At 43.6% G+C, this 26,601-nt stretch overlaps 2 protein-coding genes across 2 annotated transcripts; both read left to right on the top strand.

Moving 5' to 3' along the window:
* The first annotated feature begins 59 nt into the window (after positions 1-59).
* LOC132781590 (NTPase KAP family P-loop domain-containing protein 1-like) lies at positions 60-25,277 on the top strand. The gene is made up of 5 exons (XM_067462159.1): positions 60-88; positions 16,879-16,974; positions 19,757-19,888; positions 20,954-22,644; positions 24,519-25,277. Exons 2-5 carry the CDS (start codon positions 16,932-16,934, stop codon positions 24,831-24,833), a joined length of 2,181 nt encoding a protein of 726 aa, XP_067318260.1. The 5' UTR covers positions 60-88; positions 16,879-16,931; the 3' UTR covers positions 24,834-25,277.
* Positions 854-10,610, top strand: LOC137095271 (NTPase KAP family P-loop domain-containing protein 1-like). The gene is made up of 5 exons (XM_067461716.1): positions 854-905; positions 3,015-3,146; positions 4,265-5,361; positions 5,436-6,062; positions 7,716-10,610. Exons 1-5 carry the CDS (start codon positions 854-856, stop codon positions 8,028-8,030), a joined length of 2,223 nt encoding a protein of 740 aa, XP_067317817.1. The 3' UTR covers positions 8,031-10,610.
* Positions 25,278-26,601: the final 1,324 nt, after the last annotated feature.

Genomic DNA, 26,601 nt, shown 5'->3' with positions numbered 1-26,601 from the left:
AAGAGAGGCCCCTACCTGGTGAGGAAGAGGGCAACGTTTCTTAAGAGCGAAGAGAGAGCCCAACGGAAGGCAATCCAGGTTCTTGCACGTAAGTAGACCTCCAGTCCTTGGACAATAGTAACACGATTTTTGTTCCTGCGTTATCCATGTCATTTCCTAATTGGTTCTATTATGAAAACATGGAAAAAGTTTGTGGGAAGGACATAATGCAACACATTTTGCTCTAGTTTTTCAATGAATATCTCATCATTGAGTCTCAACCGATTCAACATTGTGGCTGCCACAAAAATGAAGTTTCTGGAATAGAATGACTACTTTCAAGGTAAGGACTGCACAATTAAATGGGAAGTAACACTTTCAAACCAGGAACAGAAAATATTTCAGATGTTGTTACATAGTATAACAACAACAGAGAGTGTGACCTGCCCAAGGGCACCCATGTGTGTTTTACAGAAATATGTATCTTTTACAGAACTGCCTTTTAATATGTGTGTTTATAGAATTATTATAGTAGTTGTGAGTTTTTGACTGTGCTGTGACCCACCTCAAGCCATGGGGAGAGGCAGGGAAGAAACACATCATCATCATCATCATCATCATCATCATCATCGTTATTAAAAGGGCATTTTGACCCAAGTCCAGTGCTCAAACTTGGCCAGTAAATCCATTTCCAAACCAACTGCTTTTGCAGCCATTGGTCTTCATTGGAGCTGCACAATGTTTCCTGCTTTGCATTCATGCACATATTTTGGATTGTGTGGTGGTTTGAGAATTCACTTTTCTCCTCCGTGTTTCGGTAGGAACAGCATCTGTGAACGTTCAACCTTGGACAATTTTGTGGCTGACTGTGACCATGAAAGATGAGGACAAAAAGATCTACAAAACATATGAAACACAAGAAAAAGGTGAGAGCTGTGAAGGATATGGCAGAAAAAAGTGGCACTCTCTACACGCACAGTAGAAAAACCAGTAGTTAAAGGGTTAAGATAGTAGAGTGTGATGATGGACAAAGAAGGTCCATTTCTGGTTGGAAGTTTGAAGTAACTTTCCTGTGAGTTGTCCTAACTTATAAGCAACCAGTGAAATAACAATTTTGAAAATCACCATGTTAGGCAGGGCCCAAGCTGTTTAGGGCTTTAATGGCCAGAAGTAGCACTTTGATAAGTAGCACTTTGAACTGGGACCGGAAACTTATTGGCAGTTAATGGAGCTACTTTAGTAGGGGCATCATGTGGTCTGCTCCACAGTCACACGAGGTGTGGGATTCTTTTAGGTGGTGCCATTTTGCCAGGTTGTCTTTTGTTCAGCCAACACCACTTCTGAGTCTGTTTGGGGACTTCCAAGCTGCCCATTCTTGGTTTGCCCCTGGAAGAAGGCTTCCCCTCATGGGGAGCCATCCAGATGGGATTTTCTGGTCTAGCTACCCAGAGGGATACCCTTGCTGTTGCTGGGGGGGGGGGGGGGGGTGCCAAGGGAAGTGGTAGTTCTCATAAAGCTTTTCCTTGATTTGAGTCTACTGGGAGGAGGCTGGTAGCCATGTAGTGGGTGGCTTTCGCAGAGTTCAACCTTATTTCTCTCACATTTAGCAGCAACTTCCCGTCGCACATCAGCGGGGACAATACCAGCTAGCTTGTAGAGTTTATCAATAGGTGTAGGTTTAAGACACCCTGTGATTATTCTGCATGTTTCATTCAATGCTATGTTCACCTGCCTTGCATGGGCAGACCTATGCCAAACAGGGCAGGCATATTCTGCAGTTGAGTAAGACAAGGCTAGCGCTGATGCTCTTATTAATTTTGGGTCTGCATCCCATGTGCTGCCAGTATGTTTCCGCAGGATGTTATTGCGTGCAGCTACTTTGTGCTTGGTGTTTAAACAGTGTTTCCTATATGCTAGTGTTCGATCTAAGGTGACACCTTAGGATGGAAACAATGTTCAAGCTGAAACAGTTGAAACATTCACACCTAGCTCCAGCAGACAAGAGATCTTTGTCCCTCTCTGGTCATTCCACAGATATATAAACCCATTTTCCTAGTTCCAACAGGCCTCACTACATCTCAGGATGCTTGCCATAGATGCAGGTGAAATGTCAGGAGAGAATGCCTCTAGAACATGGCCATATAGCCTGAAAAACCTACAACAACCCAATCTCTTGACCTTCCCAGGTGACTTTCAATTTCCTGTTGGCTTCACAGTTGCGTAGGTGGAAAGCACACACTTGTGTCTTGGCAGAGTTAGGCTTCAGGTGGTTATCTTTGCAGTAGCCGGAGAGATCTTTCAAGGCATCTTTGTAGTAGCTGGAGAGATCTTTAATGAGAATCCTTGTCTGATTAAAGTAAACTTGAATTAGCATTTGAGTAGCCATGAAGCTGCAAAGTTAATCAGTGAGGGTATCTGCATTGAGAGGTTGCCTTGCTTCAGTTGCCTGAAGGCATCCTCTGCTTGGGAGGTGTTTACTGGCACTTGTTTTGTGTTGTTGTAGGCTTTAATGGCCAGAATCACTGGGTTGCTGTGAGCTTTTTGGGCCATATGGCCATGCTCCAGTAGCATTCTTTCCTAACGTTTTGCCTGCATCTATGGCAGGTAGCCTCAGAGATTCAGAACTCTGTTGGAAATTAGGTAAGTGGGGTGTATATATATTTGGACATTCCACAGATATATATAAACTCCGCCGCTTGCCTCACTTCCAACAGAACCTCTGAAGATGCCATTAGCCTCAGGTGCAATCTAAACATCAGGAGAGAATGCTGCTGGAAAACGGCCATACAGCCCGAAAAACTCACAGCAACCTAGTCCTGTTGTTATTCTTGCCATCGAAAGATCAAACCGATCCTATTCCTCCAAAGGGGACACAATGAAGGATGTTATTCAGTTACCAGCATTCACCTGTATGTTCTGTAACCCTCCAACTGTACTGGTTTGGCAGTGACAGTCCCAGTTAATCCTCTGTCATTCCATTTTCTCAGCTGCTTTTAAAATAACCTTACTTTTTTGTTTTGTCATTTCTGCTGCAGTACGCAAGAAACACGAGAAAAACTTCTGCATATCCTTAGCCAAGGCTCTCCGTGATGTTGAGCCGCCAAAGACGGTTGGGCTTTATGTACCATTGGGATCCTGTAAAAAAGAATTATTGAAGAACATTGAGGGTGAGTGCAGTTCGGTTTTTGTGAAGACTCATGGAAAGAAGTACTTTTGTACACACTCATACACCAGCCTTTACACTTTACATTCTGCACAGAATTTTGCACAATTCTTCTGCATTAAGAGAAATGAGTCAAAGGTGGCAAAGATTCTCTCCCGGTTTGTCTCAAAACGACTGGCATCCCCTTATTCTTGTTGTGCTTATTTTGTTTGGATCCAGCCTATCCACTCCTGAATAACAGCATTTCATTAAAGTGTTTTCAAAACTCTGATGCAGTAGATAAACATCATGGCACATCCTCTGAGTTAACCTCATTGGATTCAATTTGCATTTTCTATTTTTCTGCTACAAAAGCGCTCAGGGTGAGGAATGCACATCATTAAAATGTAACAAGCAATAAGACACAGGTTCAAATTTCCACCTGGGCATGGAATCCCACTGGGTGACCTGTGGGCTAGTCACACTATCTCAGCCTCAAAGAAAGGCAGGAGCAAACTCCCTCTGAAGAAATTATGCCAAGAAACCATTTTGATAGTTTTATCATTTGAAACGCCTTGAAGGGCATACACAACAAGCAAAAAATAAACAATGTGTTGTTGAAGGTTTTCATGGACAGAATCCCTAGGTTGCTGTGAATTTTCCGGGCTGTATAGCCATGTTCCAGCAGCATTCTCTCCTAATGTTTCGCCTGCATCTGTGGCTAATGGCATCCTCAGAGGTTCTGTTGCTAGTGAAGCAAGTGGGGTGTATATATATCTGTGAAATAATGTCCAGGGTGAGAGAAAGAACCCTTGTCCGTTTAGAGCAAGTGTGAATGTTGCAATTAGGCTACTCGATAGTATTAAATTGCAACACGCACACTTGTTTTTAACAAAGATTCTTTCTCCCATCGTGGACATTATTCCACAATAATATATATACACTCCACTTGCCTCTCTGCCAACAAACCTCTGAAGACGCCTCTCAGCTGCAGATACAGGCGAAACATCAGGAGATAATGCTGCTGGAACATGGTCATACAGCCTGGAAAACTCACAGCACCCCCCCCCCAAAAAAACAACAACAAACAAACAAAAAGCCTCTACATAATCTGTGACCTAAAGCTCTTTCTTTCCACTTCAGAATACATGAAAAAGGAGAAACAGAGCATGAAGAATGAACAGAGTGGTTGTTGGAAGAATGGACAGAGAGGTGACTCGAAGAATGAACAGAGAGGTGGCTCGAAGAATGGACAGCTGACTTTTCGGAAGCTGGTTTCTGCCATATTCACAATGACCTTCTACTCTCATTTCAAACCATTAGAACCGAAAGACGTTCATAACATCTTTATTCATTTTAGTGCCTGGCAATACGCTGGAACTGATCACGTCTGGGCGGGCCTCATTACCGCCTTGTGTGATGGCATCGAGAAATATTTTGGTCGAGTCCCTATGAGTGTCTACAGGATCATGGAACCGAACGGAGACAAGAATTGGAGCTGCAGGAAGTACTTCTATGTACCCTTATATGTTGCAATCCTTCTGATTTGCGGAGTGGTTGCTGGACTTGTCACCGCCATCTGCCTTTACGGCGTCCCACTTGGCAACTTTACCATCGTGTCGAGTGAGGTCATCATGGGCTTAGTGCTTGTAGTCCCAGGATGTTCAATATTCAAGATGGTCTGCTTTTTTTTTTGGAATGCAATATTCACTCAAAAGGCCCAGCTAGTGAAGAAGATGAATCGGACAGACGTCAGCGGCCAGCTGGGCTTTATGGGCAAAGTCAAGAAGGAAGTCAAGACCATCATCAGTTATCTCCAGTTCATGGAGACCGTCCAGAAGAAGAAGTTCAGAGTAGTTCTGAAGATCACCAGTTTGGACCAATGTGCCCCTGAGAAAGTGATGAGCGTCCTTGAGGCGATGAACCTCCTCCTCTCCGGCTCCGATTCCCCATTCATCTCCATCTTGGTAGCCGACCTGATTGTGATCATGGAATGTGTGGAGAGCAGAAGATACGCAGCCAACAACGGCTACAAGGTCCTCAGCCGTATAATCAACCTGCCCTTTTCCATCCCTAAGATATATCACAACAACAAAATTAAGCTCGGGAAAAATGTCAAGAATGAGAAAAAGCTGGAGAACCGAGCTAATGTCCTTAATGAGTCAGAGCTATGTGGCTACTTTAAATCTGCTGATCAGAAGCTGAGTGGCAGATGCGGAGAGGACTGCCAGGTGCCTTTGGTGGACATCACGGAGAAAGAAGAAGAAAAAAAAAAGAAAGAAAAAGAAGAAAAAAAGAAAGAAGAAAAAAAAAGAAAGAAGAAGAGAAAGAAAAAGAAGCAGACAACTTGATCCACAGTGCCCTTGACTACCTGAAGGATGAAAACATGAAGAAGTACGTGATTAGCAACAAGTGGCAAAGGCTCACCTACACCATTGTGGTCATGGCCAGGTTCATGGTGAAGACGTTTTATCCACACAAGTTTAATCCGAAAAAAGTGGCATCCTGGGTGGTCCTTGCCAACCAGTGGCCCTGCCGACTAAGCTGGATCTTGCAATGCATTGAGGATGACAAGCAAATGGGAGGTTTCTCTGAGGAGCAAGAAAGAAAAGACACTACACTGTTGAAGGTGTATGAAACGTACATGGAAGAATTTGATTTTTTAAAAGACAAACTGAAGAAGCATTTGGAGCTGGATGGGGACCCGGAGGTTTTCCAGAACTTCCTTAGTGAAGAGTTTGAGGAGAAAAACTCCAAATCTTCCAATTTCCTGGTGGAGGATGTTGAATTCTTCCTGCCCTGCACAGTCAACCTGGATTCTTCCTTGAAGAGGCGCATGGAGCTCGAGCGAGGCAACCGCAACCTTAATTGGACAAAGAACACTGACGGGCTTTCTAAAAGCAAACTCTTGGAGATGTCAGAAGAGGACATCTGTGAGAAGGTAAGAGAATAGGAACAAAATATGCTTAGGGACCATGAGGCCATCTAGTCCAACCAACAGCAATGCATTCCTGAAAGGTATCCACCAAACTTCTGTCGCAGGGGTAGAAGAGGAAAGAGTACTACACACACAACACCCGTGCTAGGTAGGCACGTGAATTCCTCCTCCCATGGCCTCTTCCAGTTGTGCAATGGGACGGACTGTCTCCAAGCAATCAGTTATTTATTTATTTACTTGTATTTGTATTTACTTCCTCAGCCCGCAGGCGACTCAAGGCGATTTACAGGGCAACAATTTGATGATCACAATACCACTTATACAATTAAAACATTAATATATAATACTAGCTTGAGTACCCGGTGGTGCCCAGGTTATTTGAAAAAGGCATTGTTTAATTAGTAACAGTATTTATTAGAAAAATGCCAGTTTTTGATTTGATTTTTTAATGAATGCTCCCATTAGAAAATGCATAAGGACGTGGGTGAACTACAATTCCCAGAATCATGGATTGATCCTCCCCAAACCAGGCCAGTGGGCGGGGACATGCAAATTCCACACAAGGAACCCTGGGATGCCTGCCTGTGGTGGAGGAAACACGTCAAATCTAGGATGTAATTTTCCCCAAATGAAAGCACTCCTTGGGTGGTGGGTCGTAGGGTTTGGGGAGGACATTGGCAGTGTTTGGCTGCATGTTCATGGCACTCACTATAACCTGCAATGTAGGTTGAGGGAGTACCTTTGGGGTCTTCTCAGCATTTGGAACTATAGCCTGTTTGTAGAGGCCAGAGGCTGTTTGTGTAAGTGGATGTCTCTGCCACATACACGCATACACATTTTTCACTTTTATTATGTGTATAGATAGATAGATAAGATAAAACCACAAGGAATCAATAAAAACATAAATCACTAGCATCTCCTTGTTAAAACAGTGTCTAGTCCCATTGCATAGTTCAGTGTTTCTCAACCTGTGGGTCCCCAGGTGTTTTGGCCTACAACTCCCAGAAATCCCAGCCAGTTTACCAGCTGTTAGGATTTCTGGGAGTTGAAGGCCAAAACATCTGGGGACCCCCAGGTTGAGAGCCACTGGGATAGTTAGTTCCAATCTCCACAACGCTGCAGAGTCTTGATCACAGTTAGCAGAGATTTTATAACAGCCTCTGACCTTGTATCGTAGCTCACTTAATAAGCACACTTGAGCTCTGGCTTTCATCCAAACTTCTTTGGAAGTTTATTCTTCAGTCATTGCTACATACAACTATTTACAGGTCTGCTATCAGTATACAGAGATACCCACAAACACAGTAAGACATTCACAGGACAAGGATGGCAAAGGATTACAGATGCAGAGAGATCCATGGCAAAGAATCTAAGATGGCAGACAGCAAGTACATGGCAAAGAGGAAGTTCACATATATGCCAGGGATCACAGGATATGACTCAGCTGTCCCTCTAGGATCACATCTCTAAACTCTTTCAGTGGACTGTGCCGTGAATACATGTACATTAGAATGGTATTTTTCACACACTGGGGCTACATGCAATGCATTCCTATCTAATGTATCACTTTCAACCTCAGAACTTGGTTTCAAACTGTTGATGTGCAGTGTTTGCAGCTGTCAAAATCCCCTCTCTTCCTTTGCTTTTCTTTTATAGATGGAAAAGCTTCATCTGAAAAATGCCCAGGAGTACAAAGACCGGTTGAGAAAGCATCACTTGCATGGTCGGGCACTGGTGTACAGCAAACAAAAGGATATCAAGAAGGCCCTTGACATGAGCCTTGGGGATTGGGTGGTCTTCCGCATGCATTTTCTTGAGATGGTCCCCGCAGAGGGTTTACACCATTCCATATTCCCATTCTATTACTTTGCTAATAAAAAACGGGTTGACTTGCAGACGAGCCCACCTCTTAAGGAAGAAGGTGGTCCTTCTCCAAGCAAACTATCCAACAATAAGACTTCCGAAAGCTGATTCCCCTCCACATAAACTGGACGATTCCAATTGCCCAAAACAAATTGTGGGGGAACTAGCACCTGATATAGATCAGAACAGTTCAAGAAATGTAACGAAATAAGAACTTTAACAGATTGAGGTCAGGGATTTTCTGTCCCCAGATGATTAAAGAAAAATTCCTGGACTGGGTTGTTGTAGGTTTTTTCGGGCTATATGGCCATGGTCTAGAGGCATTCTCTCCTGACGTTTCGCCTGCATCTATGGCAAGCATCCTCAGAGGTAGTGAGGTCTGTTGGAACTAGGCAAATCTAATTACCTCTCAACATCTAATTACCTCTCAACAAAAGTTTGCCCCAGGCACAGTCAAGCCATTGTATGCTAATCAAGGTGGTCAGTTGAAACTTTCACACCTAACCCCAGCAGAGAAGAGTCCTTTGTCTCATCTTGGTCATTCCACAGATATATAAACCCTTTTGCCTAGTTCCAACAGACCTCACTACCTCTGAGGATGCTTGCCATAGATGCAGGCAAAATGTCAGGAGAGAATGCCTCTAGACCATGGCCATATAGCCCGAAAAAACCTACAACAACCCAGTGATTCTGGCCATGAAACCCTTCGACAACTCCTGGACTGCTTATCTACCCCTCTTTTAAGTATCCGAAGGCCCCAGATTGCTTGTCTCCATATTGTTTGCATAAAACAGTGTTTTAATTGGTGGGTTAGTCAATCAACACTTCTCTTGATTCATTAGTGGGAGTGCAAGTGAGGACTAATTTAGGCTACGAATGCGGCTACGGAGGGTCCATACCTGGCGAGCATCTACGCTAAAGCCCAAAGTTCCGAATTGAAGAACACAGTCATCTCTCAGTTCAATTGGGGCAATCAGTTGAGTGAGTTTCAGCCGGCGATATCAGATCTAGAGCGGAAACCGCCTACTGATCTGTACATGTACACAGTGGACTTTGATGACCACCTTTGTCTAGGGCAGTGGTTCTCAACCTGTGGGTTCCCAGGTGTTTTGGCCTACAACTCCTATCCAGTTTACCAGCTGTTAGAATTTCTGGGAGTTGGAGGCCAAAACATCTGGAGACCCACAGGTTGAGATCCACTAGTCTAGGGATCTCACCCAGCCCCAGATGTCCAGGAAATTCCTCAGTGGGGTCAGCAAGGAGGCAATGACCCTTGTGGCTTGCTTAGTTAGAAATCATATCATTAAAAAAGATTAGATATAGATATATAAGGGTAAAGCAGGGAGCAAAGGATATAAAAATATAAAGAAGTTATTAGAAAAGGATATATTTCATTAAGGGATTGGGAAAGGATAGAGTCATAGTATTAGATTCGCTGCTGCAGATCTGGCTTGCACATGCGCTGATACGTACCACACACATCTGCAGATCTTTAATTCAAAAAATGTAAAATGACAAACAGGCTTTTGTGAGAGGGTTATGGCTGCTGGTCCATCTGTCGGTGTGGATTTATGGCTGGACTGCGGGAAAGGAAATTATTCTAATTCATGTAGGTGTCCTTGGCGAACTATAAATCATCGGAGTGGTTAAATCAAGTGAGGAGCATTCCTGATTGATGTTGGAAGATGTATTGACTTCTGGTGTTTCTCATACACCTATCAACTGTCAGTCATTGGAAACCGCTGTGTCCCTGCTGACAGGTATAAGGATAGGAGAACCATCACTTGAATTAGGAAGCTGCCTTGCTCAACTTTTAGAAAAGTTACATTTTTTATTCCACTGACCTCAGCCCAAGAAGGACTATTAGCCCAAGTCTGAGGAAGGGTTCAACAGCCAGGATCCTATGCTTATACCTTGCCGGTGGCGCAGTGGGTTAAACCCTTGTTCTGCAAGGACTGAAGACCGACAGGTCGCAGGTTCGAATCTGGGGAGAGCGCAGATGAGCTCCCTCTATCAGCTCCAGCTCCTCATGCGGAGACACGAGAGAAGCCTCCCACAAGGAGGGTAAAACATCAAAATATCCGTGCAATGTCCCCTGGGCAACATCCTTGCAGATGGCCAATTCTCTCACACCAGAAGCGACTTGCAGTTTCTCAAGTCGCTCCTGACACACACACACACAAACCTTGCCGTGTTTCTTTATGGTTGCTATGTATAGCCACATTGGCTAATGTGGTAACGTTATGCATGAATTAATATGCTACTTATATTCATATGCATGTCCGAATAATATTGATATGACAAATGTTGTTTTAATTATATATGTGTATAATAGAAGTTAGAGCATGTGAGAAAACTGCTTGTTAGGTGCTTTGAGTCTCCTTCGGGAAAGATAGAGCGGAGTATAAATAAATATAATAATAATAAGAAAACAATGGCAGAGCAGAGAATAGTTCGTGATCTTATGAACTTGTTTAGATTAATTCCTGATTTTCGTTAGTCAAAGGATCCAAAGTATTTCTGATGCAAAAGATGGGGCATATGATCATGTTTTTATTACCTTACTAATGAAAGAAATGTGTATTGTCAAATGGGAAACAGATAAACTATAAATCCCGCGATGCTTAAGATGCTTGTCAGTTTACTGGGATATTGTTGCTTGTTCCTTATTTTTTTCTTAAATAAAGCTTTACTCCTTCAAAGTGTGCTTTGTTTTTTTGAGTCAGAGAGGGACAGAGCCTGACAGAGTCTCAAAACTCTGTTTGTTTCATACCCTTTGACCACTGTACCCCTGGTTTGCTCCTGATAATATACTGTCAGATGTGTCTGAGATGGAGATTCTTCATTCCTCAAAGCAGCAGGTGCAACGAAACGGAGCTTGTTGAAACCTGCGCTGGAATCAACCAAATCTCACCTCCATCATTGATGATACTGAGAATCAATCATCAGTATCATCAATGAAGAAGCAGAGATAGTAGGTTCTCGTATGCACCAAAACACCCCATCCAGCAACACTTCACTACATGGAAACCTTTCTGTTTCAGTGACTATGGGTGGGCAATTTCATATGTGTTTGAGTTCAAACCCTAACAAAAATGTATGCAAAATATCCAGTTGCTTTGAGTCTCGTTTAAGAGAGGAAAGCGGGATATGAAGAATAATAATGATAACAACAATGACAACAACATAAACCTAAACCGCCCCAATCACCCTTGAAGGGAAGATTGTTTTTAGGGGAACAAATGCCAGGATCATAGACCTTGCTATGTTCCTTTATGGTTCTGCCTGGTATTATTTTTTACCTGGGAAGTCAACACAATGCCATTCTGTGATGCCTTCAGGCCTCGGGTGGAAATCTGCATTTTCCTTGGAAGCAACTTGAACAAATGCTCACTTCAGTTCTTGGATGCAAACAGAGACTCATGAAAGAAGGCTCATTCCATCTGTAGCGAAATTGCTACTCTATGTTAAATTTTTGGTGTATAGCTCTATGTTTACCAATGGCAGATAGGGAAGAATAGCCCCAGACAGAGTAGCAACAGCAGAGATAGTATTCATTTGCATATGGAAGCCGATTGGTCAGATGCAGATTAGATTAGGCCCAGGATTTAAACAGGTTGCTAGGCCAAAATGACAGTTGGGGAGATCTGAGCTAAACATTCCAAAGGGGCGGAGCCAAAGTTTAAAAATAGGCAGTTAGAGAGTCAAAAGTGTTAGTTAGGATTTGCTGTTTGTGAGGTACAGTTAGAGAGTTAGGGATTCCTGTTTGTGAGAGACAGTTAGGAACTTCTGTGAGAGAAAAGAGTTAGGAACTCCTGTTAAATAAGCAGTTATGAAGTTGTGTTAAAGTCTTCTGATATATAGAAGTAGTTAGTTAAATATAGACAAAGTTTTAGGAACATAAAGAAAGAAAATAATCTCAGTCAAAAGTGTGTAAAGCAAGTAACATGTTTGTGAATGTGAAACATTGAAAGTCTATTTCAGAAAAGTAAACTAAGTATATTATATTGATTGTAAGCCTCAAGACTGCAACAAAACACAAACTCTAACTACAAGCATTGGAGCCAGAAGTTATAAATAAACTGTGTTACTTTGTTATACAGAAGTGTGTGTCTCAGTGCCTCTACAAAGAATAAACAGCACACAGAAAGTCCCAGCTAATATAAAAGAAGGAACTGAATCATTATAAGAGCAAAAAGGTTTTGCCTAAATAAAGAAATAGGCTCTCTCCCTCGCTACAATATAAATTGGTGGCAGTAATATTAAGTTTCTTTACACCATCATTCCTTCCTTGAGTCTCTTCTAAGTTCCTAAGATAAATATAGGGATTCAGTTCACAGAAGGAGTCCTACGTCTTCCCCCCATTCATAGTAGCTCATTTCTGGAAAAGAATAGACTCCTATTGATGCATTCCACAATGGCTCATTTCTGGAATAGTATCTTAGAGTTGGAAGAGACCTCATGGGCCATCCAGTCCAACCCCATTCTGCCAAGAAGCAGGAAAATTGCATTTAAAACACCCCTGACAGATGGCCACCCAGCCTCTGTTTAAAAGCCTCCAAAGAAGGAGCCTCCACCACACTCTGGAGCAGAGAGTTCCACATTTACACAGCTCTCTCTCTTGCAACCAGGAAGTTTTTCCTAATGTTCAGGTGGAACCTCCTTTCCTGTAGTTTGAAGCCATTGTTCCATTGCATCCTAGTCTCCAGGGCCACAGAAAACAAGCTTGCTCCCTCCTCCCTATGACTTCCCCTCATCTCTTTATCCCTGGCCCTCATCATACCGCCGCCTTCTCTTCTGCAGGCTAAACATGCCCAGCTCTTTCAGCTGCTCCTCATAGGACTTGTTCTCCAGACCCTTGATAATTTGAATCACCCTCCTCTGGACATGTTTCAGCTTGTCGACATCTCCCTTCAAGTCCAGTGCCCAGAATTGGACACAGTGTGATTCCAAGTGTGTTCTGAACCAAGGCAGAATAGAGCATGGGTAGCAGGAGTTCCATGGACCTAGGCACTAGACTCCTATTGATACAGGCCAAAAGCCCATTGACTTTTTTTAGCTGCCGCATCACATTGTTGGCTCATGTTCATTTTCTTCCCTACCAGGACTCCAAAGATCTTTTTCACACGTCCTGCTGTCGAGCAAGGCATCGCCCCCCATTTTGTATTTTTGCATTTCATTTTTTCTGCCTAAGTGGAGTCTCTTGCATTTGTCCCTGTTGAACTTCATTTTGTTGGTTTTGGCCCATCATCTCTCTGTCAAGATCATTTTGAATCCTGCTCCTGTCTTCTGGAGTATTGGCTCTCCCTCCCAATTTGGTCCCATCTGCAAACTTGATGATCCTGCCTTCTAACCCTTCATCTAAGTCATTAATCAAGATCCTGAGCAGGACGGAACCCTGCTGATGGCACTCCACTCCTCACTTTTTTCCAGGATGAAGAGGAAGCATTGGGGAGAATCTCCCCCTTGGGTTCCTTCACTTAACCAATTACAGATACACCTCACCCTAGTTTTGCTTAGCCCACATTGGACTAGTTTCCTTGCCAGAAGGCCATGGAGGACCTTGTCAAAGGAAGACCTTCCTGAAATCCAGATACTCTCCGTCCACGGTGTTCCCTGCGTCTACTGAGCTAGGGTAGACATTGTTGCTTTCATCTTGGGTTCCACATTACAAAGCCAACTTGAATGTACCCATTAAATCGGCAGGGTGCATGTAGATATTGACTCTCAATTTACCAGCTGATTCAGTTTGACTACTACAGTTGAGTCTGCAAATTGTTGCTACTGTTATTAATTTTATATTTCACCCTTTCCCCTCCAAGTCTGAGATTAAGGCCTGCCGTCATGTTCAAATACATACCAAGGGTCAACATTAAAAGGGAAACCTTGGATGTAGCCACTGAAAAGATTCTAACTTTTCAATAACTAAAGCAGTAAAAAGGGTTCTGTGTTTTCCTTCTTCCCTTCCTTACTTCTTTCTTTCCTTCCTTCCTCTTTCCTTTCTTCCTTATCTTTCTTCCATCCTTCCTGTCATCCTTATCTTCCTTTCTTATCTTCCTTTATCTTCCTTCTTTCTTTCCTTCCTATCATCCTTATCTTCCTTTCTTCCTTTCTTCCTTCCTTCCTTCCTTCCTTTCCCTCCTTCATACCTATCACCCTTTCCTTTGTCTTCCTCCATCTGGCCTTTTCTCGGAAGTCACCATAACTAATCCTTTGTATCTATATACTTCTGCATATATACGGTATATATTTTAGGGAGTTCTCAAGGTGGAGAGAAGAACCTCTCTCATTCTCGTTCCCACTAGCCGCACTTGAGACGGGGTGGGACAGAGAGGAGGGACCCTCAGCCAACTGCAGCACTCATGTTGGTTTGTATACGGCGATGCGGTCTTTCAAATAGTCTGGGCCCGAACCGTTTAGGGTTTTACAAGTTATAACCAGCACTTTGTATTTTGCCTGGAAGCAAATCGGCAGCCAGTGGAGCTGCTGTAATATAGGAGTTGTATGCTCCCTGTGCGGAGCTCCGTTTAGTAATCTGGCTGCCGATCTCTGAACCAGTTGAAGCTTCAAAGGCAGCCCCACATAAAGAGCGTTGTAGTAGTCCAAACAGATGTGACCAAGGCGTGGACTACCATGGCCAAGTATGGGCACAGATGGCGCACAAGTTTTAATTGTGCAAAGGTGCTCCTGGCCAACGCTGACACCTGGGATTCCAAGGTCAGTGATGAGTCCAGGATGACCCCCAGACTACGAACCTGCATCTTCAGAGGGATTGCACATTTGCAGCCCATTTAACACAGGCTGTAATCCCACACCCTGATCCTCCTTCCAAATGACCAGGAGTACCTCTGTTTTGTCTGGATTTACCTTCAATTTATTGGCTCTCATCCAGAAGAGCCAGCCCAGAAGGATACCATGGTTGATGGTATTGAAAGCTGGAGAGGTGCAGGAGAACTAGCAGGGACACACTCCCCCTATCTAGTTCTCTTTCTAGATTTCAATCAATGCCATCTCTGTCCCAAAGCCAGGCCTGAAACCAGATTGGGATGGATCCAGATAATCGGTTTCACCCAAGAATCCTTCACTCCTGGAAGGGTTCTTGTCATGGGAAAAGGTGTCTCCACTGAAGTTGTGTCACCAATTCTTGTTTCCACAACAAGTCAAACTTTTCCAAAATCCAATTCTCACAGGGACCTGCCAAATTCCACAGGTCTTGATAATCTCTCTTAGGATCTACTCTGCGCCTATAAAGGCACAAACTCCCTGGGAGTTGGCCAGATTGTTTGTGGCACCTGTCTACTTCTGTATTCCAAGGAAAGCAAGGAAAGGAGAAGGGAAAGAGAGGCCCTTACCTGGCGAGGAAGAGGGCAACGTTCCTTAGGAGCAAAAGAGAGACCAGGTTCTTGCACGTAAGTAGACCCCCAGTCCTTGGAAAAACTGATTTAAAGCATTTTAAGGGTGTTTTTGCCTGATATCAAGGGAAAATTTTAAGAATACAGTAGAGTCTTGCTTATCCAACATAAACGGGCTGGCAGAACATTGGCTAAGCAAAAATGTTGGATAATTAAGGAGGGATTAAGGAAAAGCCTATTAAACATCAAATTATGTTATGATTTTACAAATTAAGCACCAAAACATCATGTTTTACAACAAATCAACAGAAAAAGCAGTTCAAATACATAGTAAGGTTATGTAGTAATTACTGTATTTATGAATTTAGCACCAAAACAGATAAGCGTTCTTTCTTTCTTTCTCCCAACCTGGACATTATTCTGGGCAAGAGGCAGACTGTGTTGGTTAATACAGGAAGTTGGATGAGTGAAAGTTGGATAAGCGAAACTCTACTGTACTACTCATAACAATAACATGAAAATTCCTACCTTTCCCCCTCACCTTCCTACTATACATTGTGGGAAAAATATTAATAAAATAATTATAATGAGTGATCATGTCTGCTATGGATTCATCTTGTTGTGTTTCAGATAATAATAATAATAATAATAATAATAATAATAATACCTATGGAAACCCTATTATGGGAATTTCTTGGCAGGATGTTTTCTTTCCCTCCTCTGAGGCTAAGAGAGTGTGACTTGTCTAAGGGCACCCATGTGTGATTAATGTATGTTTTATAGGAATGTGTATGTTGTACAGAACTGCCTGTATGTGTATGTGTGTTTGTAGAATTTTTTATAGTACTTTTGTGTTTTCGACTGTATAACTCTTAGTGAAGGAGGCATGGATGTGGCATCTTTCCCCAGGGGATTGCTTCTTGCCCTCCTTTAGGAAACTGGAACTCCCAAGGACCAGAACACAACAGATAACTCGGAATGGTATTTATTGTTCACAATGAGTTATCTTTCTTAGGCATAAAGTTGATGTTTCAACAGGGATAAAGAAAATATACATTACAAACTCTGAAATCCTGGGTCCAAGGAGTTTTGCAGCTGAGAAGCTTTTCCAAGTTCCCTCTTTCCCAATGGCTGTAAATGCCTGAACACTCACAGCCCCAATCCAGATGGCCTATATTTGAAGGCACGAAGCCTTCCTCTGGTGCCACCAGTTTGAAGGCGCTTGGGTCTCCTCAATGGTGTCCAGGGCGATCTGGGCATGAAGTATGAGTCCCAAGGGTAAAAAATCTTAGAATTTGTGCTGAGAGGTAACTTAATCAAGTGCTTTAGAGCCAAGCCTCTTTCTCACGTCCATCTGATAGAAAGTTTGATGGTGGAACGGAAAAGGAAAGCACTGCCCTCCTCCAGGAAGAGGTGGAGCCAAACAATTGAGCTGAGGAAGTCCAATGCTCATACTTGGCCAATAAATCCATTTCCAAACCAACTGCTTCCGCAGCCATTGGTTTTAATTGGAGCTGCACAATGTTTCCTGCTTTGCATTCATGCACATATTTTAGATTGTGTGGTGGCTTGAGAATTCACTTTTCTCCTCCGTGTTTTGGTAGGAACAGCATCTGTGGACATTCAACCTTGGACAATTTTGTGGCTGACCACAACCATGCAAGATGAGGACAGAGAGATGTACAAAATACATGAAAAAGGTGAGAGATGTGAAGGATATGGTTAAAATGAGCAGCAGAAAAAAGTAGCATGTGGTGATGGAGAAAGAAGGTCCATTTCTGGTTGGAAGTTTGATGTAACTTTCCTGCGAGTTGTCTTAACTGATAAGCAACCAGTGAAATAACAATTTCAAGTTAAGCAGGACCCAAGCTTTATAGGTAATAAGTAGCACTTTGAATTGGGACCGAAAACTTATTGGCAGTCAATGGAGCTACTTTAGTTGGGGCATTGTGTGCTCCCTATACCTGGCTCCAGTTAGTAGCCTGGCTGCTGATCTTTGGACCAACCGCAGTTTCTAAGCCATCTTCAAAGGCAGCCCCACATAGAGTGCATTACAGCATTCCAATCTTGGTGTAACTAAGGCATGGGCCACCATGGCCAAGTCCAACTTCTTGTGGTACAATCGCAGCTGGCGCACAAGGTTTAAAAGTGTGAAGGCCCTCCCTGCCACCGCCGACACCTGAGCTTCAAGCATCAGGAGGATCCTCAGGCTGCGGACCTGCGTCCTCAGGGGGAGTGTAACCCCATCGAGCACAGGTTGCCATCTTATACCCCGATTGGCCTCATGACTGAGCAGAAGAACCCCTGTCTGCAGGCATGTAGGGGCTTCACCCCCCCCCCCCCTGAAATTCTCATGGTGGTTCGCAAAAAGGCCTTACTGGTGCATTATTTAAACTGTTATGTTTATTCATATCATGATCTGATCACCATACCCAATATATCCCATATGCATGGGGGTATTGGGGTAATGATACAAAAGGTTTGCTAGGGTAAACCCTCTTTCACTCAGACTCAGCCCCCTCCCCCCGAAACCCCCCCTGAAATTTTTTAGCCCCCCCCCCCCCCCCGAAACGAAATCCTGGCTACGGGCCTGCCTGTCTGGATTAAGCTTCAGTTTGTTAGTCCTCATCCAGTCCATCACAGCTGCCAAGCACCAGTCTAGGATCCAGGGAACTTCCTTAGATCCTTAGATCTCAGTGGAAAGGAATAATAGAGTTGTGTGTTATCTGCATACAGATGGCACCGAACTCCAAAACTCCAGCTTCTATTCTATACAGACCCCAGCCACACTCCTTTCATACATTTTCATTCAAACCACACATCTTTTATTCAACATACTTCTGCCAGGCAGAATCAAAACCTTCCTGACAGACAGGTATCCAGGCTCTGCCAAAAAACCTCCAGAAAAGGACATTCCATTGGACTCCAAGGTAGCATAGTCCACCATTGAATGGTTCTGATCATTAGTAAGTTCCTTCTAATATTTAGGTGAAATCTTATCCTGCAGTTTGAATCCATTGTCTCGTAGAATCATAGAATCATAGTGTTGGAAGAGACCTCATGGGCCATCCAGTCCAACCCCATTCTGCCAAGAAGCAGGAAAATTGCATTCAAAGCACCCCCGACAGATGGCCATCCAACCTCTGTTTAAAGCTTACAAAGAAGGAGCTTCCACCACACTTTTATAGTCTAAATTCCATATCACTATTGATGCAGCCTAGAATCGCATTGGCTTTTGGAGCTGCCACGTCACACTCTTGACTCATGTTCAACTTCTGGTCTACGAAGACACCTAGATCTTGAAAACATGGACCGTTTTCAAGCCAGGATTCACCCATCCTATTTCCTCATTATTGCTGCTTCCTGCAGCATAAAGCTGGAGTTGCAATAGCAATTCTGCTGCTCGATGTATCATTGAAGGTTTTAATGGCCAGAATCAATGGGTTGCTGAGAGGTTTTCAGGCTGTGTGGCCATGTTCCAGCAGCATTCACTCCTTACGTTTTGCTTGCATCTCTGGCTAATGGCATCTTCAGAGGTTCTGTTGGAGATAAGGCAAGTGGAATGTATATATATCTTTGGAATAATGTCCAGGGTGGAAGAAAGAACCCTTGTTTATTTATTTTATTTTGTATCAAAAGCATTGAATAAATTAGTATAAAACTGATAAAAATACAAGGAGCACAGGTGGCTAAATATCTTTTGACCAAAAACGGGCAGTAGCAACGGCATTGTTCTTAGCCTCCAACAATTCTTCCTCTGTACATGGGGCATAGTGGACAAGCATACAGATGTGGAGTTGTCTGTTCTGCTCCACAGTCACATGAGTTGTGGGATTCTTTTAGGTAGTGCCATTTTGCCAGGTTGTCTTTTGTTCAGCCAACACCACTTCTGAGTCTGTTCAGGGACTTCCACGTTGCCCATTCTTGGTTTGCCCCTGGAGGAAGACTTTCCCTCATGAGGAGCCATCCAGTTGGGATTTCCTGGTCTAGCTGCCCAGAGAGATACCCTTGCTGTTGCTGGGGGGATGCCAAGAGGAGTGGTAGTTCTCATAAAGCTTTTCCTTGATTTGAGTCTATTGGGAGGATGCAGGTAGCCATGTAGTGGGTGGCTTTCGCAGTGTTCAACCTTATTTCTCTCACATTTAGCCTCACTTCCAACAGAACCTCTGAAGATGCCATTAGTCTCAGGTGCAATCTAAACATCAGGAGAGAATGCTGCTGGAACATGGCCATACAGCCTGAAAAACTCACAGCAACCTAGTCCTGTTGTTATTCTTGCCATCGAAAGATCAAACCGATCCTATTCCTCCAAAGGGGACACGATGAAGGATGTTATTCAGTTACCAGCATTCACCTGTATGTTCTTTAACCCTCCAACTGTACTGGTTTGGCAGGGACAGTCCCAGTTAATCCTCTGTCATTCCACTTTCTCAGCTGCTTTTAAAATAACCTTAATTTTTTGTTTTGTCATTTCTGCTGCAGTATGCAAGGCACACGAGGATCGCTTCTGCAAATCCTTAGCCAAGGCTCTCCGTGATGTTGAGCCGCCAAAGACGATTGGGCTTTACGTACCATTGGGATACTGTAAAAAAGAATTATTGAACAACGTTGAGAGTGAGTGCAGTTCTTTTTTTGTGAAGACTCATGGAAGGAAGTGCTTTTGTACACACTCATACACCGGCGTTTACACTTTACATTCTGCACAGGATTTTGCACAATTCTTCTGCATTAAGAGAAATGAGTCAAAGGTGGCAAAGAATCGCTCCCAATTTGTCTCAAAATGACTGGCAACCCTTTATTCTTGTTGTGTTTATTTTGTTTGGATCCAGCCTATCCACTCCTGAATAATAGGAGTGTTTTCAAAACTGTGATGCAGTAGATAAACATCATGGCACATCCTCTGAGTTAACCTCATTGGATTCCATTTGCATTTTCTATTTTTCTGTTACAAAAGCGCTCAGGGTGAGGAATGCACATCATTAAAATGTAAGAAGCAATAAGACGCAGGTTCAAATTTCCACCTGGGCATGGAATCCCACTGTAGGCTAGTCACACTATCTCAGCCTCAAAGAAAGGCAAGAGCAAACTCCCTCTGAAGAAATTAGGCCAAGAAACCCTTGTGATAGTTTTATCATTTGAAACGCCTTGAAGGCACACACGACAAACAACAACAACAACAACAACAACAAAACAATGTGGACAGAATCCCTGGGTTGCTGTGAATTTTCCGGGCTGTATGGCCATGTTCCAGCAGCATTCTCTCCTAATGTTTCACCTGCATCTGTGGCTAATGGCATTCTCAGAGGTTCTGTTGCTAGTGAAGCAAGTGGGGTGTATATATATCTGTGGAATTATGTCCAGGATGGGAGAAAGAACCCTTGTCTGTTTAGAGCAAGTGTGAATGTTGCAACATGCACACTTGCTTTTAACAAAGATTCTTTCACCCACCGTGGACATTATTCCACAAGAATATATATATACACTCCACTTGCCTCTCTGCCAACAGACCTCTGAAGATGTCTCTCAGCTGCAGATACAGGTGAAACATCAGGAGATAATGCTGCTGGAACATGGCCATACAGCCTGGAAAACTCACAGCACCCCCCCCCCCCAAAACAAACAAATAAACAAAAGGCCTCTACATAATCTGTGACCTAAAGCTCTTTCTTTCCACTTCAGAATACATGAAAGATGAGAAACAGAGCAGTTGCTGGAAGAATGAACAGAGAGGTGACTCGAAGAATGGACAGCTGACTTTTTGGAAGCTGGTTACTGCCATATTCACAATGATCTTCTACTCTCATTTCCAAACATTAGAATCGAAAGACGTTCATAACATATTTATTCATTTTAGTGCCTGGCAGTACGCTGGAACCGATCACGTCTGGGCGGGCCTCATTACCACCTTGTGTGATGGCATTGAGAAATATTTTGGTCGAGTCCCTATGAGTGTCTACCGGATCATGGAACCGAACAAAGGCGAGAATTGGAGCTGCAGGAAGTACTTCTATGTACCCTTATTTGTTGCAATCCTTCTGATTTGCGGAGTGGTTGCTGGACTTGTCACCGTCATCTGCCTTTACAGCGTCCCACTTGGCACCTTTATTGGAATCATCATCTTGTTGAGTGAGGTTATCATGGGCTCAGTGCTTATAGCCCCAGTATATTCAACAGTCAAGAAGGTCTGCGTTTTGGTTTGGGATGCAATATTCACCCAAAAGACCCAGCTGGTGATGAAGATGAACCGGACAGATGTCAGCGCCCAGCTGGGCTTTATGGGCAAAGTCAAGAAGGAAGTCAAGACCATCGTCAGTTATCTCCAGTTCATGGAGACCGTCCAGAAGAAGAGGTTCAGAGTAGTTCTGAAGATCACCAGCTTGGACCAATGTACCCCTGATAAAGTGATGAGCGTCCTTGAGGCGATGAACCTCCTCCTCTCCGGCTCTGATTCCCCATTCATCTCCATCTTGGTGGCCGACCTGAATGTGATCATGGAATGTGTGGAGAGCAGAAGCTATGTGGCCAACAACGGCTACATGGTCCTCAGCCGCATGATCAACCTGCCCTTTTCCATCCCTAAGATATATTACTACAACAAAATTAAGCTCAGGAAAAATGTGAAGCATGCGAAAGAGCAGAACTGGCCTAAGGCCCTTAATGAGCCAGAGCTATGCGGTTGCTTTAAATCTGCTGATCAGAAGCTGTGTGGCACATGCGGAGATGACAGCCAGGTGCCTTTGGTGGTCATCCCTCCTACTACGAAGGAAGAAGAAGAAAAGTTGATCCGCAACGCCATTGACTACCTGGGTGAAAACATGAACGAGTACGTGATCAGCAACAAGTGGCAAAGGCTCAAGTACACCATTGTGGTCATGGCCAGGTTCATGGTGAAGACGTTTTATCCACACAAGTTTAATCCGCAAAAGGTGGCATCCTGGGTGGTCCTTGCCAACCAGTGGCCCTGCCGACTAAGCTGGATCTTGCAGTGCATTGAGGACGACAAGCAAATGGGAGCTTTCTCTGAGGAGCAAGAAAGGAAAGATACTACACTGTTGAAGGTGTATGAGGTGTACATGGAAGAATTTGATTTTTTAAAAGACAAACTGAAGAAGCAGTTGGAGCTGGATGGGGACCCGGAGGTTTTCCAGAACTTCCTTAAAAAAGAGTTTGAGGAGAAAAACTCCAAATCTTCTATGTTCTTGGTGGAGGATGTCGAATTCTTCCTGCCCTGCACAGTCAATCTGGATTCTTCCTTGAAGAGGCGCATGGAGCTCGAGCGAGGCAACCGCAACCTTAATTGGACCAAGGACACTGAAGGGCTTTCTAAAAGCAAACTCTTGGAGATGTCAGAAGAGGACATCTGTGAGAAGGTAAGAGACTAGGAACAATATATGCTTAGGGACCATGAAGCCATCTAGTCCAACCAACAGCAATGCATTCCTGAAAAGTATCCACCAAACTTCTGTTGCGGGGGTAGAAGAGGAAAGAGTACTACACACACAACACCCGTGCTAGGTAGGCACATGAATTCCTCCTCCCATGGCCTCTTCCAGTTGTGCAATGGGACGGTCTCCAAGCAATCAGTTATTTATTTATTTACTTGTATTTGTATTTACTTTCTCAGCCCGCAGGCGACTCAAGGCGATTTACAGGGCAACAATTTGATGATCACAATACCACTTATACAATTAAAACATTAATATATAATACTAGCTTGAGTACCCGGCGGTGCCCAGGTTATTTGAAAAAGGCATTGTTTACCTTGAGGTGTTTGATAATATCATTTAGTTAATTAGTAACAGTATTTATTAGAAAAATGCCAGTTTTTGATTTGATTTTTTAATGAATGCACCCATTAGAAAATGCATAAGGACGTGGGTGAACTACAATTCCCAGAATCATGGATCGATCCTCCCCAAACCAGGCCAGTATGTAGTTGGCCATGTTGGGGTGTGTGCCAAGTTTAGTCCAGATCTGTCGTGGGCTGGTCCCATATGCCAAGGACAATCCAGATCCATTTTCGAAGGGGGTCTTGATGCAAGGTGAACTACAACTTCCATCTTGTTGAGTCAGGTCCCAAAACACCTCCAGTCTGTTCAGTTGCCGATAAATTCGTCTGTGTTTGCTGTGTGCCATAGGAAAGGGTAGGAAGGGGTTAAGATACAGGCAGTGGGCGGGGACATACAAATTCCACACAAGGAACCCTGGGATGTCTGCCTGTGGTGGAGGAAACACGTCAAATCTAGGATGTATTTTTCCCCAAATGAAAGCATCCCTTGAGTGGAGGGTCGTATGGTTTGGGGAGGACATTGGCAGTGTTTGGCTGCATGTTCATGGCACTCACTATAACCTGCAATGTGAGTTGAGGGAGTGCCTTTGGAGTCTTCTCAGCACTTGGAACTATAGCCTGTTTGTAGAGGCCAGAGGCTGTTTGTGTAAGTGGATGTCTCCGTCACATACACAAATACACATTTTTCACTTTTATTATGTGTATAGATAGATAGATAAAACCACAAGGAATCAATAAAAACATAAATCATTAGCATCTCCTTGTTAAAACAGTGTCCAGTCCCATTGTCTAGTTCAGTGTTTCTCAACCTGTGGGTCCCCAGGTGTTTTGGCCTACAACTCCCAGAAATCCCAGCCACTTTACCAGCTGTTAGGATTTCTGGGAGTTGAAGGCCAAAACATCTGGGGAGCCCCAGGTTGAGAGCCACTGGGATAGTTAGTTCCAATCTCCACAACGCTGCAGAGTCTAGCTCACCAGCTTTAATAAGCACACTTGAGCTCTGGCTTTCATCCAAACTCCTTTGGAAGTTTATTCTTCAGTCATTGCTACATACAACTATTTACAGGTCTGCTATCAGTATACAGAGATACCCACAAACACAGGAAGACATTCACAGGACAAGGATGGCAAAGGATTACAGATGCAGAGAGATCCATGGCAAAGAATCTAAGAAGGCAGACAGCAAGTTCATGGCAAAGAGGAAGTTCACATATATGCCAGGGATCACAGGATATGACTCAGCTGTCCCTCTAGGATCACATCTTTACTCTCTTAACTGTTTCAGTGGGCTGTGCCGTGAATACATGTCCATTAGAATAGTATTTTTCACACACTGGGGCTACATGCAATGCATTCCTATCTAATGTATCAGTCTCAGAACTTGGTTTCAAACTGTTCATGTGCAGTGTTTGCAGCTGTCAAAATCCCCTCTCTTCCTTTGCTTTTCTTTTATAGATGGACAAGCTTCATCTGAAAAATGCCCAGGAATACAAAGACCGGTTGAGAAAGCATCACTTGAATGGTCGGGCACTAGTGTACGGCAAACAAGAGGATATCAAGATGGCCCTTGCCATGAGTCTTGGGGATTGGATGGTCTTCTGCGCGCATTTTCTTGAGACGGTCCCTGCAGAGGGTTTACACCATTCCATATTCCCATTCTATTACTTTGCTAATGAAAAACGGGTTGACTTGCAGACGAGCCCACCTCTTAAGGAAGAAGGTGGTCCTTCTCCAAGCAAACTATCCAACAATAAGACTTTCGAAAGCTGATTCCCCTCCACATAAACTGGACGATTCCAATTGCCCAAAACAAATTGTGGGGGAACTAGCACCTGATATAGATCAGAACAGTTCAAGAAATGTAACGAAATAAGTACTTTAACAGATTGAAGTCAGGGATTTTCTGTCCCCAGATGATTAAAGAAGAACTCCTGGACTGGGTTGTTGTAGGTTTTTTCGGGCTATATGGCCATGGTCTAGAGGCATTCTCTCCTGACGTTTCGCCTGCATCTATGGCAAGCATCCTCAGAGGTAGTGAGGTCTGTTGGAACTAGGCAAATCTAATTACCTCTCAACATCTAATTACCTCTCAACAAAAGTTTGCCCCAGGCACAGTCAAGCCATTGTATGCTAATCAAGGTGGTCAGTTGAAAGTTTCACACCTAACCCCAGCAGAGAAGAGTCCTTTGTCTCACCCTGGTCATTCCACAGATATATAAACCATTTTTTTCTAGTTCCAACAGACCTCACTACCTCTGAGGATGCTTGCCATAGATGCAGGCGAAACGTCAGGAGAAATGCCTCTACAACATGACCATATAGCCTGAAAAAACCTACAACAACCCAGTGATTCCGGCCATGAAAGCCTTCAACAACTCCTGGACTGCTTATCTACCCCTCTTTTAAGTATCCGAAGGCCCCAGATTGCTTGTCTCCATATTGTTTGCATAAAACAGTGTTTTAATTGGTGGGTTAGTCAATCAGACTTCTCTTGATTCATTAGTGGGAATGGAAGTGAGGTCTAATTTAGGCTAGGAACGTGGCTACGGAGGGTCCATACCTGGCGAGCGTTTATGCTAAAGCCCAAAGTTCTGAATTGAAGAACACAGTCATCTCTCAGTTCAATTGGGGCAATCAGTTGAGTGAGTTTCAGCCGGCGATATCAGATCTAGAGCGGAAACCGCCTGCTGATCTGTACATGTACACAGTGGACTTTGATGGCCACCTTTGTCTAGGGCAGTGGTTCTCAACCTGTGGGTTCCCAGGTGTTTTGGCCTACAACTCCCATCCAGTTTACCAGCTGTTAGAATTTCTGGGAGTTGGAGGCCAAAACATCTGGAGACCCACAGGTTGAGATCCACTAGTCTAGGGATCTCACCCAGCCCCAGATGTCCAGGAAATTCCTCAGTGGGGTCAGCAAGGAGGCAATGACCCTTGTGGCTTGCTTAGTTAGAAATCATAAATTGTAAAGAACCTCCGCCAATGGTAATGGAGCTGCCACCAAATTGTAGAGAGACGCTACCAACTAGTGAGGAAGCGCCTAGGTTTAGGAGAGAGGAGCCACTGATTCGTAAAAGGCTATGGTATTAAAGGCTCTGTTTGTGTTGTGAGGTAATTTTGGTAATTTTTCCCCCCCAGAAAAATTATTTTTGGACCATTCTCAATCCCGGAATGGCAAAAATAATTCCACATATTATCCAACAATATATACATACACACCATTTCTGAAAGGCAAACATATTATGGTTAAATACATTACAATTTATACATACATACAAACCTTTAACCTTACGAAATTCTAGATAAGGCGTCTGCAACTATGTTCCGTTTACCTGAAACATGTTTAATTTCAAATGTAAAATCCTGTAAACATAAACTCCATCTCAACAATTTGTTATTCGTACCTTTCACATTATCTAGCCATCTTAATGGAGCATGGTCCGTTTGTAAGGTAAACTTTCTCCCCCACAAATATGGTTTTAGTGAACCTCCGCCAATGGTAATGAAGCTGCCACCAAATTGTAGAGAGACGCTAGCA

Source organism: Anolis sagrei, chromosome Y (genome assembly GCF_037176765.1).
Source record: "Anolis sagrei isolate rAnoSag1 chromosome Y, rAnoSag1.mat, whole genome shotgun sequence".
Classification (NCBI taxonomy): Eukaryota; Metazoa; Chordata; class Lepidosauria; order Squamata; family Dactyloidae; genus Anolis; species Anolis sagrei.
Note: the sequence above shows the minus strand (reverse complement) of the source record. Positions and strands in the feature narration are given on the sequence as shown.

Excerpts from the sequence above, each read along its gene's own strand:
- LOC137095271 (XM_067461716.1), top strand. The coding sequence starts at position 854 with ATGAAAGATGAGGACAAAAAGATCTACAAAACATATGAAACACAAGAA. Across the intron at positions 3,147-4,264 it reads ATTATTGAAGAACATTGAGG|AATACATGAAAAAGGAGAAA; the intron begins GTGAGTGCAGTT and ends TTTCCACTTCAG. Across the intron at positions 6,063-7,715 it reads AAGAGGACATCTGTGAGAAG|ATGGAAAAGCTTCATCTGAA; the intron begins GTAAGAGAATAG and ends TTTCTTTTATAG.
- LOC132781590 (XM_067462159.1), top strand. The coding sequence starts at position 16,932 with ATGCAAGATGAGGACAGAGAGATGTACAAAATACATGAAAAAG. Across the intron at positions 19,889-20,953 it reads ATTATTGAACAACGTTGAGA|AATACATGAAAGATGAGAAA; the intron begins GTGAGTGCAGTT and ends TTTCCACTTCAG. Across the intron at positions 22,645-24,518 it reads AAGAGGACATCTGTGAGAAG|ATGGACAAGCTTCATCTGAA; the intron begins GTAAGAGACTAG and ends TTTCTTTTATAG.